The 19,728-nt window shown below is 38.0% G+C and overlaps 1 protein-coding gene across 2 annotated transcripts in view; it reads right to left on the bottom strand.

The window, feature by feature from the left end:
• Positions 1-1,689: 1,689 nt before the first annotated feature.
• Positions 1,690-19,728, bottom strand: part of LOC131428232 (protein peste) — a 34,182-nt gene continuing 16,143 nt past the window's right edge. For both annotated transcript variants that reach the window (XM_058592002.1, XM_058592003.1), the window contains exons 2-7: positions 14,508-14,713; positions 13,907-14,212; positions 3,511-3,717; positions 2,938-3,444; positions 2,803-2,876; positions 1,690-2,740 (exon numbers count right to left, since the gene is read on the bottom strand). In XM_058592002.1, coding sequence (XP_058447985.1) covers positions 2,335-2,740; positions 2,803-2,876; positions 2,938-3,444; positions 3,511-3,717; positions 13,907-14,212; positions 14,508-14,633 — 1,626 coding nt within the window. In that variant the 5' untranslated portion in view covers positions 14,634-14,713 and the 3' untranslated portion in view covers positions 1,690-2,334. The remainder of the gene's footprint in view (positions 2,741-2,802; positions 2,877-2,937; positions 3,445-3,510; positions 3,718-13,906; positions 14,213-14,507; positions 14,714-19,728) is intronic.

Genomic DNA, 19,728 nt, shown 5'->3' with positions numbered 1-19,728 from the left:
AGCATACAGGGCTGAGAAAATAAAGACCAAAACCTCATCAAAACGAGATCACTGCTGGAGAATCTTTACATTATCAGTTGATTAGTGAAATTTAAATCACATCGATAAATATCGTTACTGATGTTCCGTCACACAATGGGTAGTGATTTTGAGCTAAAATGATTCTTGATTTATGCAAGTTCAATCATTGGATGATTCGATAAGGTTTGATGTTGGTGGAGGAAAACCACATATGATCAAGATAAGACATGACATGATCTACGTCTGAAATCATTGATCTCCCGCCCTTTTTCAAATGGAATACAATTGAATAAACTGCATCAGAATCAGATAAGAGAAATTCTTATGATATACTATCATCAAAGCTAGAAATCAAATTACTGAAAAAAATGTCAGTGCATAACTTAAGTTGAACCGTTTAAAGGCATCTTTTTTTTACTCATATTAGGCAACATTTATTAATTTCGCTAATTTACTCACACCTCCGTGCACTTTTGCTGATCACAACAGAAATGATTTCCTGCATCAATCATTTCCGAATTTACAAGAAGAAGCTTTTACATCAATAAATACACGTTTTCCTATAGAATGTAAACGTTTATTGTGGAGATTTTTTCAGGAAATAGGGCAAAGCAGTAATATAATTAGGTATTTCAAAAATGCGCTCATTGAAAATATTGGACATCACATTCCAAAAACCTCCCCCCCTCCCTATCACAAAAGGTCACATTTTATGAAACACCTCCCTCCCCCTTGCGGCGTGACGTCTTTTATGGACAGCCCCTAAGCAGACTCTCGTGCATTTGCGGATTCAAAAGTGTGACGATTAATTGAAAATGTCGATCATTAGAAATTTTGGTTGCCTTGTTCCACATCAATAGCTCGAACAACCCCATGGGCTGATCCTTGTAGTTTTTTATGTGAGTTTACGTACCGCATAAAAAGAAACCGCATAACTCTGAAAATTCGCATAAAAAAACCAGATAAAAAGACCGCATAAAAAAGACACACGCCGGCAGCTCAGTCATAGCCGATGAGGAAAAAAAAAAAAAGGTCCCGGATAGTCCCGGTCGTCCCGGTATTGTGCGAACAGGCTATTACTCAGAAAAGACTTCATGAGCCAGTCTATATGAATAAATCACAGATTCCGGAAGACGCTTCCATAGCAAGAAGAAAACTAATATTCACTTCTACTTAGCCTACAAACAGACTTTCTTCATTACATTTTCTAGTTAAATAAGAAATATTTGATGGGAGCGGCATTTTTTCACGTCCAACGCGCACGCCTACTGCGATAGTTCACGAACAAGAACAGTGTATTGAATACCGTTTTCGTTTATTGATCAGTGCAGCCCGAAAGCTGACCCAGAGTCGCCCAAACAACGTTTGATATGTTTGTTTTCGTAACCTGAGGTCGCTCTAGATCGGACTCCAATCGCGTAGTTTCGCTCTGAAAATTTTCTCGGGTCGCACCACGCATCCAGCCGAGTTTGTTTATTTTTTCTTTTTTTCATGAGTTGTTGTTTAGGGCGCGTACCACGTGTTCGTTTTACTCGGAGTCAGAGTAGCCCGCGTCTTCGAAATGAAATTTTCAGAATAAGGGAGATAGCCTCAGGCATCCACATTGAGGTTTGAGAAGTTTGAGGCTGTCATAAATAGTGCACATTAGAAAGCTGTTTTCAAAATCAGTTTTGGTATCGTTATTACTTTTATTATTACTTCAAATAAACTCTAAAAAGTATTAAAAACTAGAACAGATTTTAAAATGGGGAAACCTACTGATTTTCTCCTCAAATTACACGACTAACCGATTGGATGATTTGGATAGTTCAATGCTTGTTGGTATACTCGGATTCGAACTTACCACAGTTATGCTTTACAAACAAGAAAACATTTTTTTTTAAAAAACATGCATCACCATTTAATATTACAATGGAATAGTAAGTCTAATTACATGGATTAACTATACATTTTGCTGGTTTGGTACTCTCTTTGTTTCAATGGCTCTTATAAATTCAAGGTAACCGAAGTTTTCATTAAACCTAAATGAGGAATCCCTTCATGGCCGCCCATGGTCATAGCGTCCACGGAGGTTTAATAGTGTGTTGTTTTTTCTTCTTTATATTTTGGCTCGGATCGAACACGCCAACAGTCGATGGTCGTCAGTTTTGCCCGTCAACATTGGCAATACAATAAGGCACCTACAAGCTATGCTCCTAGCAGTAACATTAGAGAACTGATTTGCTTATTCTACCGAACTTATCGGTAGTGGAAGAAAGTCTTTTTTTTTGGTAGGATGTCCGTTTGCTGCAACCGCACAGGTAGCCAGTTGGCTCACGTTTTTGTGACTCCATTTTCGCTAATCAATCGAACCGGATTGGCTTCGATCAGTGGATGCGCTTCGGCAGGTTGGTAAGCTTTCTTCTCGACCGACGATTCCTTTTCCTTCTCCATCGGCAGTAAAATTGTCGTCTTGGCTAGATTCTGCTGTAGCAATACTTTTTCCGTACCGGCATCCTTGACCGCATCACGCCGACGTTTCGGATGGAACACCAACCGTTCGATCGGAACCCACGCTACCATTATGGCTCCGAGGACAAGCATCACAATTCCGCAGATGCGGCCCGTCGTCGGAATGCTGAGGGCCTGAGCGATCTCGTCGGAAAACTCCGGTTGCATCGTGACGTGCTGCTCGAACCACAGCACCGGTAGAAAGACCCGTTCGACGTCCTCGTAGAGGCTGAAACGGGATGAATGACAATGAGTGGTTATGTTCATCATTGTTTTGCTTCTTCAACTTACGCAATATTTGGATGTGACTCCACAAGAATATTCAACTGCAGACGGGCCGCTACGTCCAGTGGAATTCCAGTGGTCTACAATTGAGAAAAATAAAATCAATAATCAGATAATCAAAAACCAAAGCGAACGCCCTACCGGTTCCAGTGTCATATAGAACTGATGTTTGTTCTGATCCGGATACAGCCCCTCGACCTGGTCCAGGTAGTACGGATCGGCTCCGTAGAAATGTGGGAACGACATGAACACCGGTGTTCCGTAGCGACAGGAGGAAATGTTTAGCACACCGGAAGGCACAACTTCACCGGCACTGAAGCAAGCTGTTTCCGGGAAGGTCGATCCGTTGTCCACTGTTCGTGGACCGCCGGAATACTTGTACCCCGTGATGCCACCGATCTGTTCCTCTCGTTCGAAGTCCAGTGCCAAACTACGGCACATGTCGGGCGTGAACAGCTGGATCGGAACATCTTTGCTCAAATTCGGTGGATAGAACTCTCCAGCGGAACCATTCAGCATTCCACAATGATCCGCGAAGAAGTCCGTTCGTGGTTTGTAGTTCCATTCGGCCATGGATCCAATTTTTGCGATGTCATCCACTCCCGTATGTACGTTATAGTGGCCAATCAGATCAGCTGAGTTATTGCGCTACTTGAAAAAAAAATGGACGTATTCAGATCTCGGAAAATAACCGATAAAAATTACCATGCCTACCGTGTAAAACCAGCCTACTCGATCGAACGGCACCTCGCTGGCGTCGAACAGTTGTTTCCCCATCAGAACCATGTTGTCTTCGTAGCCATCGAACAGCAGTTCGCCAGCGGTTTTCACTACGAACACATCCTGGTTGTACAGGTTCAAACCCATCGAAACGCCCTTCTGCTTGACGTAGTTCCAGGTCCGGGCCCGATTTGCTGCCGACTGAAAAAAAAATGTAGTAATGGGAACAGATCGCTGAATTATTTACGACTGATGGAGCATTTGAAATGAGATCAAGCATGAAATTATTCGTGGGTAAATATTTTAAATAAGAGGGCATTTATCGTTCAACTTTTTGGCCTGAATGTGAATTGGTCTTGCCTTTGCTTCGAACGCTAAACCCAAAACGTCAATGGTGCTTGGGAGATGCGCGTTGTTATTTCCAAGTGAATTAGTTCCATCTATAAAAATTAACTTTTTTTCAACAAATAAGCAACCAAAACTGATAGCGTTTAAATATCTATTTGTTCGATTTGCTCGACTTCGATCGTTCGTTCTGTTGTCGTTTCTGCTAGAGAAACCTGAATCGAACCCACAGTAGTCTCTTCAAACAAACAATTTAGATGAAATGGGGTAAATTTCGTTCGATGTTAGAATCCGGTTCCTAAACTGATCCCAGTTTCAATTCAATGGTATTGGAGCTAAGTTCAAAACTGGCTTCAAAACAAAATTGTATGACAGTAATTAAGGTGGAAACTGGGTTGGGTTCAGAAGCAAACAAAAACGTCAACCTACTTTGTTATTCAAGTATATCGCAAGCAGATTCCGTGTGTCAACATGATCTATCTCGAAAACTTGGACATCGATCTAGACTGTAGGTACGGAATGAAACCGAACGAGATTCAAAATAACAGAGCAAAAAGCGTCCTAAAAGAATTTATTCATAACTAGCTGAGTTACCCGGTGTTGCTCGAAAATGTTTCGTGAAGGCAATGCCGAAATAAAATCCAGAAATTGTCCTGCCCATTGACACTCTGATTGTAATGAAACACAGCTTAAACGGCAACCCGATTGAACAATACTCCGTTCATGTTTAGATTGCGAATGTTCAGTAATCTCACAATCATAATTTTCATGGCATTCTCGACAAATTGGGTCAACTTCATATTTGAACCTTTTTGTTAGAAACATTTAAAACACCTTTCTCTCTTTACGTACCATCTTAGTAACCTTTGAGTTCTTCGTCACATTTGATTTTCAATACCGTAGGCATCCATGACTATAAACACTTGCTACCCCCTCCTCGTTATAATATTCTTATGATATCATTATTTCCACGTTATCGCTTAAGATATTCCATCTGATAATAATTATTTTATAACAAAAGGCTGTTCATCATCATAACTAGGGTAAGGGCTCTCGATTTCATCTCATTTGTAAGGACGTTACCTTAAAAACCTGATTTAGCCACCAAAATCACTACGATTTTTTCATATTTCTGCTCTACATTGGGAATTGATTCACATTCCTTGGAAATTAAAATAATAATTAAAAAATCAGCTAAAAACACTTCAAATATGTTCACTACTGTGCTTCTAATTTCGTCTCAAAGGTTTTGTATTCATCCTATCGTTGGTCCTTTATTCATCCCATAAATTAGCAATGGCGACAGCAATCAAAACCAAAATATTGCTCTATTCCACTCTCAGATTCAAAATGTCAGAATTTTCCTTAAAAAGGGCCTAATGCCAACTATGAGACAACACACGATATTAAAAAAACAGTTTGGAATCAATTCGACGTTTAAAATTTTTTGGATCGTTTTTATTACCTTTCGTTTCAAATTTAAAATTTTACTCTGCAGTTAATTTGGAGAACTTAAAAAAAAACAAAAGAAAAAGAATTGTTACTATTTAGGCATTAGCCCTTCTGAAAACAAAATGTAGAACCAGAGATGCCATTCATACATATTTATCTGTACTGTATAGATTTTTGCGTTCGCGTTCGTTAAATCAGATTCATAAAAAGTGAGAAGTAAACCGTTAGACTTTTCTCTCTGAGTATCTATTAGTATTTGATTACAGTACTTCATTCAAATTTTATTAATCAACGGACAAACCATGTGTTCAAATGGAAATCTTTTGTGCAAATGTTTGATGATGAACACTGATAAACATTTATATTAAAATTAAAAAAAAAAACAATTTGATTTTGATTCATTTTATTAGTGAAATCAGATAGAGCAGATACATATTTTCTATGAAAATATCTGGCATCTCTGTGCACAGCCGATGAGGCACACACACTTAACAGCGTTATGTTGACGTATAGCGGAAAGAAACCAGTGCTACTAGATTTGCCACTATAGTTATTTGATTAGTATTCAACACGCTCTATTTGGTAATATTCGAATCCGAACCAGTTTTATTTATAATATCAATGATATAATTAAACTAATGTCACGGATACCAAAAAATATTTTTTTTATTTAACATTATGAGAAAATATGGCAACCTTGCGATACGAAATTAGATGAAAACAAAGCGCAATCAAGTGAATTAAGTGCAAATTTTCATCTCATATTTTTCATTGCTTTTATTGCTTATCAGGTAATTCCAGAAGTCTTTAATCGTTGAATAAACAAGTGGAAAGTGAACATTGCTAACTATAAAGTCATCCAAAATTGAATAGTTGTGTAATTATGTGAAATAGTGATCATGTTTTGAGACGAATCGATTAGTAAATATACAGAAACATGATGAATTGTAAAACTTCAGACGAAAGTGATTCCTAAATCAAAAAGTGAGTTTATTTTTAATGAAAAAAGCGATCGTTGAAGATTTTTTAACTATTTTTTTCATTTGGAAAGTGTGGCAAAACCTAGAATAAATGTTTTAAAACGTTCCACAGTTTTGTTCAGGTACGTTTAAAGATAAGATTAATGTTCAAAGTTATGAGGTGAAGGAATGAGATGGAAATTGGAGCTGAGATGAAATACCCTACATTCGTACTATAGAATAAATTTTGGTCGTTCACCGGGGAGGAGAACCTATAGAGTAACGATTCAGTTAATGCAAATGTAGTCATAAACTTATTATCATCACCTTGGGTCGACAGTTTTCTTAATTTATCTGAAACGTTGCACATTGATTGTATAATTTCTTCGTCAATTCAGATCAATGTTAAGAATACTTATTCCCCCTCCCTCTTGTGAATATTTGTGTGAATCTCACTTAGTTGCTAGAAATATACTGTACTCGTAAAGAAGTGTCAATTTTTCGTAAAACCCGATCAATTTTCTCTTACACTTTCCATGTTCGGGGCATTTTCTACGCTCGCTCTCCTTCAAAATAACCTTATAAGCTTTATTGATGTCTATATTAGTCAAGAATCGTATCTCATCGAATAAACTTTACATTTAACTCCCCTTTTGTTAGTGAACTTACCACAGATCTTCTCCATGATTACCCTGAGTAGTGTAGAAAGTATCTGTGCTCTTCAAAAAATATCGACTCCCAACTTTGTTACATGTGCCAAACTTGGGGGCGGTTTAGTTGTGTCGTCCCCCATTAGAATACCCTTATGACCATCTCAGAGGAGCAAGAAGTATTTGTGCCAAGTTTGGTGGCAATCCGTTCAGTAGTTTCGGAATTATGCCGTTTTAAATATTACACCCCCCTTGTACTTGCTACATCCCCCCCCCGTGTAGTCATATCTAAGGTATGTAAAATGTTTATATGGTCTTCAAAACTTATCGATTCGTGCCAAGTTATATAAGATTTACCAACAGCTCCAAAGTTGGACAAAAATGATGACACCTCCAAAGTAAGTATTTATTGCCATTACGTGGTTAACCATTAACAAGTTTTTCAAAGTTTTGTTGTCTAAGTTGGGTCACATCACTTTTTTTCGTTTAGTGCCTTGAGACCGTTTTTCGCTTGTTTTCAGAATAACGGTACATCTAAAAAGGGTAAATTTCATGTGAACGACGTTTCTCGAGCTATCAAGTCTGTAATCTTCGAAAACGAATCCATAAAAGCTGCTGCAGGGCGGTACAAGGTGAAAGCAGGATTTATTGCTACAGGGATATGTCCATATAATCCTGATATTTTCGCGGATTCTGACTTTATCCAAGCTGTGTATAGTGGAGAATATCCCGGCTTGACGGTTCAATGCATAGGGCACTGGTCTTATAAACCAGTTGTCGTATGTTCGAGCCCCGACCTGGAAGGATTCGTAGTGTCAATAGGATCGTAGCACCAGCCATGTAATGGTTCTGTACACTTTGAATCGGCTGCGAAGTCTGTTGAAACAGAAGGTCAAATTCCACTACAGGAATGTAATACCAAGCCTTTGCTTCGCTTGTATAGTGGAGAAAATGAGCGAACTGCTACAGAATAGGATTCGCAACACTGTACTACCTTGATCAAAAAGTTCCCGGAATTTATTCACAAAATTAAAAATACAAGATAATTCATCAAAATTGATATTGTCCCTTTCAAAGTACTCTCCATCGACTGCGACACACTAATGCCAGCGCTTGATCCAATCCTCGAAACATTTGTTATATTCAATTTTCGGTATGGCCATCAGAGCCATCTGCGATTTTTTCATAATCTCATCTCGTGTGCTGAAACGCGTTCTATGGAGCGGTTTCTTGAGTTTCTTGAGTCGATCAAAAAAAAAAGTCTCAGGGAGCCAAATCAGGTAAATTCGGTGGTTACTGAATGGTATTCGTTTCGTTTTTAGCCAAAGGTTCACGGATAACGATGGCATTGTGTGACGGTGCGTTATCGTGGTGCAAGATCCACGATTTGTTTGCCCACAAATCCTGTCTTCCTTGGCGAATTACTTCAGGCCAACGTTTCATAACGCCCAAAATAATATTTCAAACAGTCAACTTGTGGTTTACGGTCACCCATTCTTTGTTTTTATTGCTGTTATCGTCGGTTTTCGAAGTCGATGGTCTACCGCTTCTCTCATCATCATTCACTGACACTCGGCCAATTCTGAAACGTTCGTGCCACTGATACACGACTATTTTCTTCAGAGCATCGTTGCCGAAACACTCTTCTAACATTTCTAATGTCGTCGCACCATTGAAGCCGTATTTATCGCAGAATTTAATGCAAGCTCGTTAATATAAATTCAATTCCATTTTGAAAATTGTAGAAATTCGAGGATACGCACAATCGCAGTTTCTTTTTTTCTTCAGTGACCTTCAAATTCTTATTGATAGTCTATTAAAACTGATTGATGTTCCATTAAAATAACAATAAATAGTTCCACGTTTGATCACTTGAAATTATTTAAGTACATATTTCGATCAGAATCAATAGGGACTCAACCTAGACTACTTTTTTATTTTTTCGTTTTGTTAATAACTTTTTTTTATATGATGCACAGCAATTCACCCTAATAAAAAGTTTCTTATGGCGGACCCAACTTTTAAATAAGACATCAATATTGAGATTATTCCAGTATAAACAAAAGATACAGGGTAAATTCAAAAAGTGGTCCAGCCTTGACGACATTCCCCTATATTTGGAATGATTCATGCCGGGGCGGATCAGTTACCACAAATCTACTCCAATTCTTTACAACTTTGTTACCGTTATGTAACTTTAGAAAATGTGTGTTAGTAGCTGAATATTTTGTAAATCTAGTGTAGGAGTGAAGGTCTGTATAAATACGATGAAGAGGTATTTAAAAAAAAGGTGATGAGTAATTTACGCAGAAAAAGGCGGGTGGGTAATGTCAGAGACATAACTGGATATCGTGAATACGAAAACAACTGACATATTCCTTAACACTTCCGAATATCAATTAGTTGATCAATTGTATGAATTATGCAAGCATTCCCCTTTTTCGCAAAAACAAAGAAGGCTTCACTTGATCTCGATGACTGTGAATTTCACACAGCGAAAAGTGCACAAATCTAATCAAACAGTTCAAGATTTGCACTAAACTGAGGTTTTCTACCTTCGATTTGAGAAGAAGAAATCCTAATAGTTCTTTAGAAAACTTTTAGAGCCATTAGAACGGTTGATTTTGTGTGATGCTCTCCACCGTTGTTCTCTTTTCATTTGCATTTCACCAATGCAAACAACTGGCAGCTGTGACGCAATCGCTCTTGTCGGAAGCGAAACTAGCTTTGCAAACGACATACAATAGATCTGCTCGCAGCGACGATAGAATCCAAACTGATCCAATTTTGTTAAGAGGTTTCTTTTTACGTGACTTCGTTTGTAGCTTTTTCACTAATGGCTATAAAAATAGCCGCATACAGAATTTTAATGTCGATTATTTCATTTTGAATTTGCATTACATTGAAAGAAACTATCAAGAAAGCTGTACGGGATTCATTCCTGCCTTGGACCAGATTGTGGAACTCACTACGACATTAAGCACTGTTCGGAACATTTTTCTCGAACGATTTGTTTTACAGCAGCAGATAGTTGAAAAATTTCGATTCTATTGGTAGTTAGATTATATAAATCCTATCACAGATTACTGAGCTATGAGCTTTAAAAATACGAGAAAGGCATACGCGCCTTGTGAATTGTCCTCTTTGATACTGGTTTATACCAAACATTTCAGAAAAAAGTAATTTTGAATTATTTGAGATTATGTCACAAAACTGAAAATTTTATCATAAAATTGTGATCATATTTTCGATGGCATGTAGCTAAAATTATGTTGATTCGTTAGATACAACAAGAGATATTCACGATCAAAAACTTATCACTTTCTTAGAGGGTAAATTTTGAAAAGGTGCCCTATAGTAAAGTAAGTCGTATTCACGACAAAATAAACACAAAATTGTGAGTAGTTTCACCTGTATACCGAAGAAAATTTAACAAAACTACGTATTTGGATAGTTAAAATATATTTGTTGAACATTTGGAAATTCTGAAAAATTGTTGAAACAAGTTATGATGGGAAAACTTTATTCTAGGAATTTCCAGTAAACACTTCTTCACATTTCGACATCAATGCATTACAAAAAGTTTATGTTTTCGGCAAGTTTTCTTGGTCTAAAAATTATTCATTATTCATTCAGTATTCAGTGTGAACTATGCTTGAAAACGAAGATGAAAAGCATATGAATGAAATTTTGGTAGTATAAGTCTGGCATCATTACTTTGACTATTTCAAATCACCACTCAGTTCTTTTTTTTTTGGTTAGTTGTGACGCTAACCTTAATGTTTTTGACCATTCAGAAGGATTGTCTACATCCTCGTAAGGCTACATGGTTCAACATTAGGTGAACATATGGCAAAGTCCATGTAAACAGTCCTACTGAGTTATTAAGGACGAACCTACACGGAACCGCAAAACAACCTAATTTTAAGTACATTCCACCCAATTTGGGGTTCCATTCAATAACCTAATTTTAGGTAAAGTGGCTTTAGGTAGTTTCCGTAAGGCATGTGCAAAAAAAATCCTTACAGATTAATTATATTTACTCTACAGTTGAGTCGTATTGACTCAATTTCAGGTTGATATGATTTAATTTACTTTAGCTTATTGAACGAAGCTCTCGCCGTTGGGTGGAAGAAAAGATTCAAATAATAGGTAGTTTTTATTTTCGGTGTATATTCATTTGCACTAGTTCAGCAAACCGAACACCCCCGATAAAATTCATATCATTTTCTTTTGCTCATTAGAACATATCAGTTTTTTGCAAAGCAAATTATTTTTCTTTTTTTTCCGGAAGTTTTTAATGTCGTTTTCGCTTGATGCCAAACCTAACCCAGTTTCCTCTCTAACTGCTGTCAAACCGTTTGTTTGAAACCAGTTTCGAACATAGTTTCAACGACGACACGACCTGCCACTCGCTTTTAAAACTGTATCGTAAATCGAGCTACCCCTCAGTAACTGGTAATGTCAAAATAGAATCGCTTGGGAAAATGTTGGAACTGGCAACACAAGCTGGTAAATTATTGATTTTGAAAAACAGTTACCAGTAGCCTTGGTAACCACAAAAGAAATGTAAACAAAAACAAGAGATTCTCACTTAAAACGAAACCACTGAGTGTAGTTGGCCCGCTGGCAGGTATTAAATTTATTTTTTCAGAGATCTGCCATAGCTGCATAATCTGCCATAGCGATTGTGTCGTATGCCGCTTTGAAGTCAATGGCCCGTTGTATTCTCGACACTTTTGGAGTACTTGTCTCATAACGAAAATGTAATTCGTAGTGGCGTACCGTACCGGCAACGCAAATTATTCACTACTAAATATTTGATTTTGGTTGTTTAAGGCAATAAAAAACTTCTCGTGTGTTATCTTCAGGGGGAATATATTCATTTAACTAAACAAAAAAACTAAAACTAGTCCACCAAGCCGATTGAATGTAGATTTTTTGATATCTCGCTCCAGGCGACTTGTAACTTCACTAGTAATGATACTAACCGAATAGTCATAATCCATCATAATTTCTTGGTGTGAGGGCAGTTTTGAATGCCATTAATAAGGCGTCGACTTGCACTATAAGGAATTGTATAAATGTTTCCCCAGCTTCATACGATGCCAACTCTTCCTCAGCGAGGTTGTGATTGTGATTGATAAATTGGTCAACCCACGGATGCAAACGAGTTTTAAAAAAATTTTGCACGTGCCTGTTCAACGTCACTAGTTTGTAATCGCCCTTGCTGGATTGAACTTTGAAGTGCCGATTGGGCTATCTATGTAACCGGTAGGGTAACCAGATTTCAGAGGTGATTTCAAAACATTTATTAAGTCTAGTTCCAAGCAACTAACAGCGTTATTAACAACAGCAAACACTCCGTCTAGCGATTGCGTTCCACGTCGAATGCACTTCCGAATAATGAAAAATACATCATCTAACATACTGGAGCATTGCTGCCCGTTTCAATGCTGTACAAAATTATCGCTTTCAGGACGCTTTCTTCCATGAAATAACTCTCTAAAAGTAAATATGTCCCAAGAACTTCCAGCATTTGCGTACTCAATCGGGACTTTTCAATCAACTCATTTAAAGTTTTTAGCTTTGCTTCCTAAGTATTTGGTTCCAGAGAACTTTTTTCGAGATTGAACTAAAAATACAAAGCGATTAGAAATTTATTTATACGAATTAGAATATCATTTACACTCACCAAGCATCGGCGTTTGACAAACTTTATATACAATTCAGCCCTCGAATGAATTATTGTTATTTTTTGCTGTTTTTTTTTGTAGGATTTTTAATAACCATGAAATGTGAAATTATTCCACAACTGTTTCAAACTGTTTGTTTATTTATTCTGGTGCTCCTTGGTAACGAGTTCATAGCAACTTAAACAGTGTTGCTCGAATAGTTAGTTTTTGTCATTTTCAAGGGGTCGCTATATTTATGGTAACTGGTGGTAAATCGCTCACGAACACTTTTTATTCCGATTTTTCTTCGGAGTGTCTGGTCGTGTCGTCGGTTTCAACGTTGTTGAACTGAAATTCGAGTCATTTTCGAACCTGGTTTTTGAATCAGTTTTACTCAAACCCCCGTTGCTAAGTGCGAAATCAACACAGTTTCGTGAAAAGTGTTTGTTTGATGAAACTACCTTGGGTCAGTTTCAGTTTTCTCAAGCGAAAACGACATAAGTATCTCCACGGTTCGAATGATCAATTAATACGTAATTCACAACACAAATGACATTTCATTTTCTTCAGAATGAGTAGGCGGTGTGTTTCGTGACTTGCAACTCAGAAGAAAAAAAACTTTTTCATTCTAGCGTGATTGCGTGACATCCAATCTGAAAAAGTGTTTATTTGGAGACCAATTGAGAAAAACGACGTCAAGCAATCAGGTGGGTATGTGTTTCATTTAGACGTTACACTTCTTCAATTGTCCGACACAAAAGTCTTCCTGATCAGCCTTCAGGTATACTCAGCTGCGACAAATAAGTACCACCAGCGTGTTGTCAATATTGACTTTTTATCTAATCTACAGTCGGTCTGACGTTAGACTAAACCAAAAACCACTTGTTATTTTTTTTTATTGGAGAATTTTGTCGACTTCCACACAACCTTCACGCTTCACTGGTGCGAAAATGACGCTTTTTACGATCGCTACATCCTCCTACATAAAAGCTGACGAAGGAAACAAACAATTCTAATGTGTTGCAAAATTGAAGTAGAATCTAGAAATCTACGAATCAACCCGAAATTCCGGTTCGATTTGTTACGGATTGTACGTGCAAAGTTTCACGTTGTTTAGTTCTTACGTATTTCACCCAAACACTTCGATTAGAATCGAGTAAAACTGGTTTTGCTAGGGATCTCCCAAATTCGTTAGTCACGTTTTCCTTTATTCGGAATATCCACCGAAACTAGGAAACATGCATACGCTTTTTGGTGTCTGCTTGACCACTTCTGACCACCCACCCAAATAAAAAACAAAAAAACTCACCAAAGCAACCACATTGATGCTGCTGATCACATCATCCAGCGATCCGTTGCTGCCTTCCTCGTCGAAAAAGTACACACTCTTCTTCCGGTAGCTGACGGTGTCGTTGTGATCGTGCCAGACGATGTCCACCTTCTCGGGCCGCTCGGTAAACCGGTACGGGCCCAGTTCTTCCAGAATCGGTTTGGTGCTCTGGTTCTTCAGATCTTCCGGATTGGTCCAGTTGAAGAAGTACACATCCATCGACAGTGGAAACGGAGGGCTGACCCAGGCATCGTACCCCCGGGACATTGGACGGAGTTTGAGTTCCTGGAGAAAAACAAAAAAAAAAAAAAATGAACAACGGGAATCAGTTCCACATCAATATGCAGGCCAGTGTTTCGAATTTATTGCTGACTAATTGCTGACAATCGATTGAGTCTTGAGTCGCACTGCCGATTCGGGTTGCGATAGGTGACGCACTCTCTAATAGGGGTTAATTTTCCATTTGATTCTAGTCGATAATTAAATTCGTTTCGCTTACATGCTGCAAACTCTCTGCGAAACAACTATGCGCTTTGTACTGCAGTAAATGTGTTTCAATTTTTCATTTTGAAATTATTACCTCATAAAGAACATCCAGGAAAACGGCGTGGAAACAGAAAGCGAAAAAGATGCCAAACATCACCAGGATGACGCCGCCGGAAGTCAGCATGCACCTTCGATTGCAGGCCTCTTTGAAATGCATCATGGTTTTTGAGCGCGGGGGCTTCTACGGGGACTACGAGTTACGTTTCGTTATTATTTTGGAGAATGTTCAGCCGTTGAGATCTGAAAGTAAGTGGAAAAGATTCATAATGAGTTTAGAGATTCGGTCAGAGCACTTGAAATTATAACATATTCATATTGATTATCATGTATAATTCTTTCTGGCGTGCCACGAAGTTTGGATAAAAGTGAATAAGAACCCAGATTATCGAAATTACGGAATGAGCATTGAATTCTTACTCGACTGCATGATTTTTCAGTGCTAGAATTTTCGCCTGAGTTGGGTGCTCGATCAACCCAATTGACAGTGACATCCCTCTCAACAGGCGGTTCTATTTTGTTGGTCGTTGAGCGCTTATTGAACGACATACTGCACGAAATATTCGCTCAGTTTTCTGGAACGGTTTGTTATTGTTTTTTCTCTTGCAAAAATAATGTGAAAATTAGGGAAGAATAAGAAGAACTCGAATTGACAATTCAGTCCGCATCTTCTCACTCAATTCCGATAGATTTTCGAAATTATGATTTTCGCATGAGATCCCGAATTAAAATTTCTCTACGATTCGGAATTGATTCGGATCGGATAATGTGGGGAATCAGTTTCATTTCCCCCAGACGGCTGACTATGTTTGGCAACCATTTTTGCAGGCATTCTGTCAGGGTTCCGGAAAGAGTCTGGCAACAATGCAACAACGGTTTCCGGCAGAGAATTTCTCCTAGTGGCTATTAGGGGGCAGGTAGGGTCTAACACTTTATAAAAATCATTCATTACTTTCTTTATATTTTCTTATAGTAAAACATTTCAAGAATTTTCTGTGAATTTTTCAAGCCTATTGGAATGAAACTCTGGAAGTTATGGACCTTTATAAGGAGTGTATCGATAAGTAGTTAGCAACATTCAAACAGTTATTACTCTGAAATGGCCTAATTTTTTGCAGCGTGTTTTGCGGTGACATGTTTGTTTACATGTCAATAACAGCCAATTTCGGTACTGTTTATCGTTTCAATGATGAGTCGAATTGATCCGGAAACGCGAAAGAAAATTCTGCACACTTGGTGCCCAGAAAGTGGTGCGCGTACAACGAAATTGTAAAACGGGTGAAAGTGCACCACACCAGTGTCAAAAATATTATCGAGAAGTTCGGTAAGACCCCGATCCGGTAGGAAAACGGGTCCCAGTCAGCCCGGCCGGGACTTAAAAGTGGTTGAGTACATCAGGAAAAACCCATCGGCGTCGATGCGGGATTTGGCCAAGCAGTTCAACACCAGCATCGGGATGATTCAACGGATCAAAGTTCGGAACTCCCTGAAAACGTACAAGAAACAGAAGGTGCCGAAAAAGTCCCTGGCACAGCAAGTTCAGGCCAAAACAAGAGCGCGAAAACTGTATAACCGGATTCTACCGAATAAAGACGGATGCATCCTGATCGACGATGAAACCTACGCCAAGGAAGACTCTCGAGCGCTGCCCGGACCGCAATATTATACGAAATCGGTGTACCAGAACCTGGACGACGCTGACACCACGGTGGCAGTTTGGGCAGTAGGTGTTGGTCTAGCAAGCAATTTATACCTGTGGTTTGCGGTCGTCGATATGCTTCACGAAGTTCACAATTATCACCAAGGTGTACGAGGAAGAATGTTTGAAGAAGAGAATGCTGCCACTGTACAGAAAGCATAAGGCTCCTCCTCTCTTCTGGCCGGATTTGGCATCAGCCCACTACGCCAACTCCGTTCTACAGTGGTTGTCAAAAAATAATGTACAATTCGTGGAAAAGGACATCAACCGACCGAACCGTCTGGATCTTCGGCCAATTGAAAGGTATTGGGCAATTGTCAAGCGGCACTTTCGGAAGGAAGGTACAGTGTCCCAAAACATGCAGGAGTTAAAAAAAACTGGACAGCTGCCACCAGGAAAGTCACAAAAGTAACTGTGCAGAATTTAATGAAGAATGTCAAGTCCAAAGTGCGAGCGTTTCACAGAAACTAAGATTTTATAATCTATAATCAGGGATATGCATAAAAATGTAATTTTTCTACAATATATCGAAAACTGATGTCAAAATATGTTTTTTTTTCGCTTTTTTATTCAATAATCAATGTTGCTAACTACTTTTCGATACACTCCTTACTACCGAAAACTAACAGCAGTTAGGGTGGTTGGTATCAAGCGAAAACGACGAAACAATACATAAAGTCAGAAAAACAGCAAACAAACTAGTTCCGTATCGTAGCAACTTCGATGTTGCATTGCCAGTTGCATTACTTTACTATGGGGTGCCTTTTCAAAATTTACCCTCCGAGCGAGTGATAAGTTTTTGATCGTGAATATCTCTTGTATCTAACGAATCAACATAATTTTTGCTACATGCCATGCCATGGCATCACAATTTCATAATAAAATTTTCAGTTGTGTGACATAATCTCAAATAATTCAAAATTAAACTTGTTTGGAATGTTTGGTATAAACGAGTATCAAAGAGGATAATTCATACGGCGCGTTTGCCTTTCTCGTATCTGTGAAAGGATTTGTTTAATCTAACTACCAGTAGAATCGAAATTTTTCAACTTAAACGTGTATATCAAAAGCATTAAAGTATTTCAATAGTACACTATTGAAAAACCTGTCTCATTTGACCCATGTCAACACCAGCCAATCAGAACGCGTTCTGAGGAACAAAATATCTGCTGCTCTACAACAAATGGTTCGAGAAAAATGTTCCGAACAGTGTTTAATATTGTAGTGAGTTCCACAATTCGCTCCTTTTGAAAGGCAGGAATGAATCCCGTACAGCATCCTGATAGTTTCTTTCAATGATATGCAAATCCGAAATGAAATAATCGAAATAAACATTCTATATGCTGCTATTTTAATAGCCGTTAGGATCGCTCATTAGTGAAAAAGCTACAGACGAAATCACGTAAAAAGAAACCTCATAACAAAAATTGGATTCGTATTTTATTTGTATTCCCCATAACGCTAGCAAAATCAAAGGTAGCTATGATTCGATCGAGCCACATTCGGTCGAAAAAGCAATACGTCGTTATTCAGAATAAGGGCGATATTGTGTGTCGTTTGCAAAGCTAGTTTCGCTTACGACAAGAGCGATTACGTCACAGTTGTTTGCATTGGTGAAAAAACAACGAAAAGAGGACAACGGTGGAGAGCATCACACAAACTCAGCCGTTCTAATGGCTCTAAAAGTTTTCTAAAGAACTATTAGGATTTGTTGTTCGCAAATCAAAAGGAAATATCCTCAGTTTAGTGCAAATCTAGAACAGTTTGGTTAGATTTGTGCACTTTTCGCTGTGTGAAATTCGCAGTAATCGAGATCAACAAAGAAGGCTTGTTTTTGCGAAAAATGTGAAAAAGGGGAATGCTTGCATAATTCATACAATTGATCAACTAATTGATATTCGGAAGTGTTAAGCATCATGTCAGTTGTTTTCGTATTCACGACATCCAGTTATGTCTCTGACATTACCCACCCGCCTTTTTTGTTAAAATATTTTACCATTTTACACACATTTATTTTAGGCAACTATTTAATCGTAACACCCTCTAAATTTAAGAGTGTACGCTTGGCTAATGAACTTGCTAAATGCATCCGATTGACTACAACATGTAAACTTTAAATCTTTTGCATTTATTACACATTTATACTGCCCATACTCGCAGACCAGTCCCATATCGATTTTCGCCAATATTGAGTTAGCTAGAGGAATGAAATCTATCCTCAATATACTCTCAGAAATTGCAATAAAAGTTGAGTAAAATGTGATATTTCCGATATTTCAAGTAATAATACCGTGATTTAGCATTAAGTAGTACAATAAATAAAAAAAAATCGGAAATAAAATTTTAATCGTCTTTTTCTCGACATGCCGATTTTCCACATGGGACTGATATACAAGTATGGGCAGTAGGGGAGAGGTGGCATGAAAGGGACACGTATTGAAAGGGACAATTCGAATAACCCGTAAAATGAAAACAGTTTTAAAACAACACTATTTCTATCGTATGGCAACCCTGACACAGGATCGTTCGCGGTAAACTTTATATTTCTGTCATTTCAAACATGGCGAATTCCTGCGAGTGTTGATAAAGAATATTAAAAGTAATTTTACTGTAATTATTGTGAAACGTTTTATCGAGTGCTGCAAGTTCATTATTTACCTGTGAATTACTGTTTAAGATAGGCTGAATATCTACAGATACGAAAACGTAAGGTATGTAAACATTGATTTAATATTTTAGATTTTGTGGTTGAGTTTTCAAATTTAATATGATATTTATGAAAGGGGCACAACACACGACTATGAATGGGACGACCCCTTCATAGCTGTCCCTTCCAAAACTGCTTTTTACACATGGTTTCTAATAAAGTTTTTGCATCCTTTAAGATTAAAAATGCCACCTACAAAGAGAATTCGGGTTGATGCACACAAAATTAAAGAGGCAGTTAATGAAGTGTTACAAAAAGGCATTTCTTTGAGATCGGCTGCGAAGATAGTAAATATAAGCAAATCCCATTTGCACAGACTGGTCACAAAAGCAAAAGCTTCGGGATGTACTTCATTTGTTTATGAACCAAACATTGGCAATAAAAAAATTTTCACGGTAAACCAAGAATGCATTTTGGCAGATTACTTAAAGATATCTGCTAACATGTGCCATGGCTTGACGACTAAACAAGTAAGAGAACTAGCTTATCAGTATGCTGTTCGATTAAATCTTACAATACCATCTTCTTGGGGAAAAATAATACAGCTAGTCTAGATTGGCTTAAATGTTTCTTAAAAAGGCACGATTCGCTGAGCGTAAGAAAAACAAGAAAATACTTCACTAGCAAGAACTACGAGCTTCAATAGACACAACGTTCACAGTTTTTTCGATAACTTAGAGAAATGTTACTTAAAGCATAATTTCCCTCCAAGTATGATATGGAACTTAGACGAAACTGCATGCACGACAGTCACTAATGCACCGAAGATAGTTGCCCAAGCAGGTGTTAAAAGAGTTGGTCAAATCTGCTCAACAGAACGTGGCTCGCTTGTAACTATGCTGGGTTTCGCAA

This window comes from Malaya genurostris, chromosome 2, assembly GCF_030247185.1.
Source record: "Malaya genurostris strain Urasoe2022 chromosome 2, Malgen_1.1, whole genome shotgun sequence".
NCBI lineage: Eukaryota > Metazoa > Arthropoda > Insecta > Diptera > Culicidae > Malaya > Malaya genurostris.
Note: the sequence above shows the minus strand (reverse complement) of the source record. Positions and strands in the feature narration are given on the sequence as shown.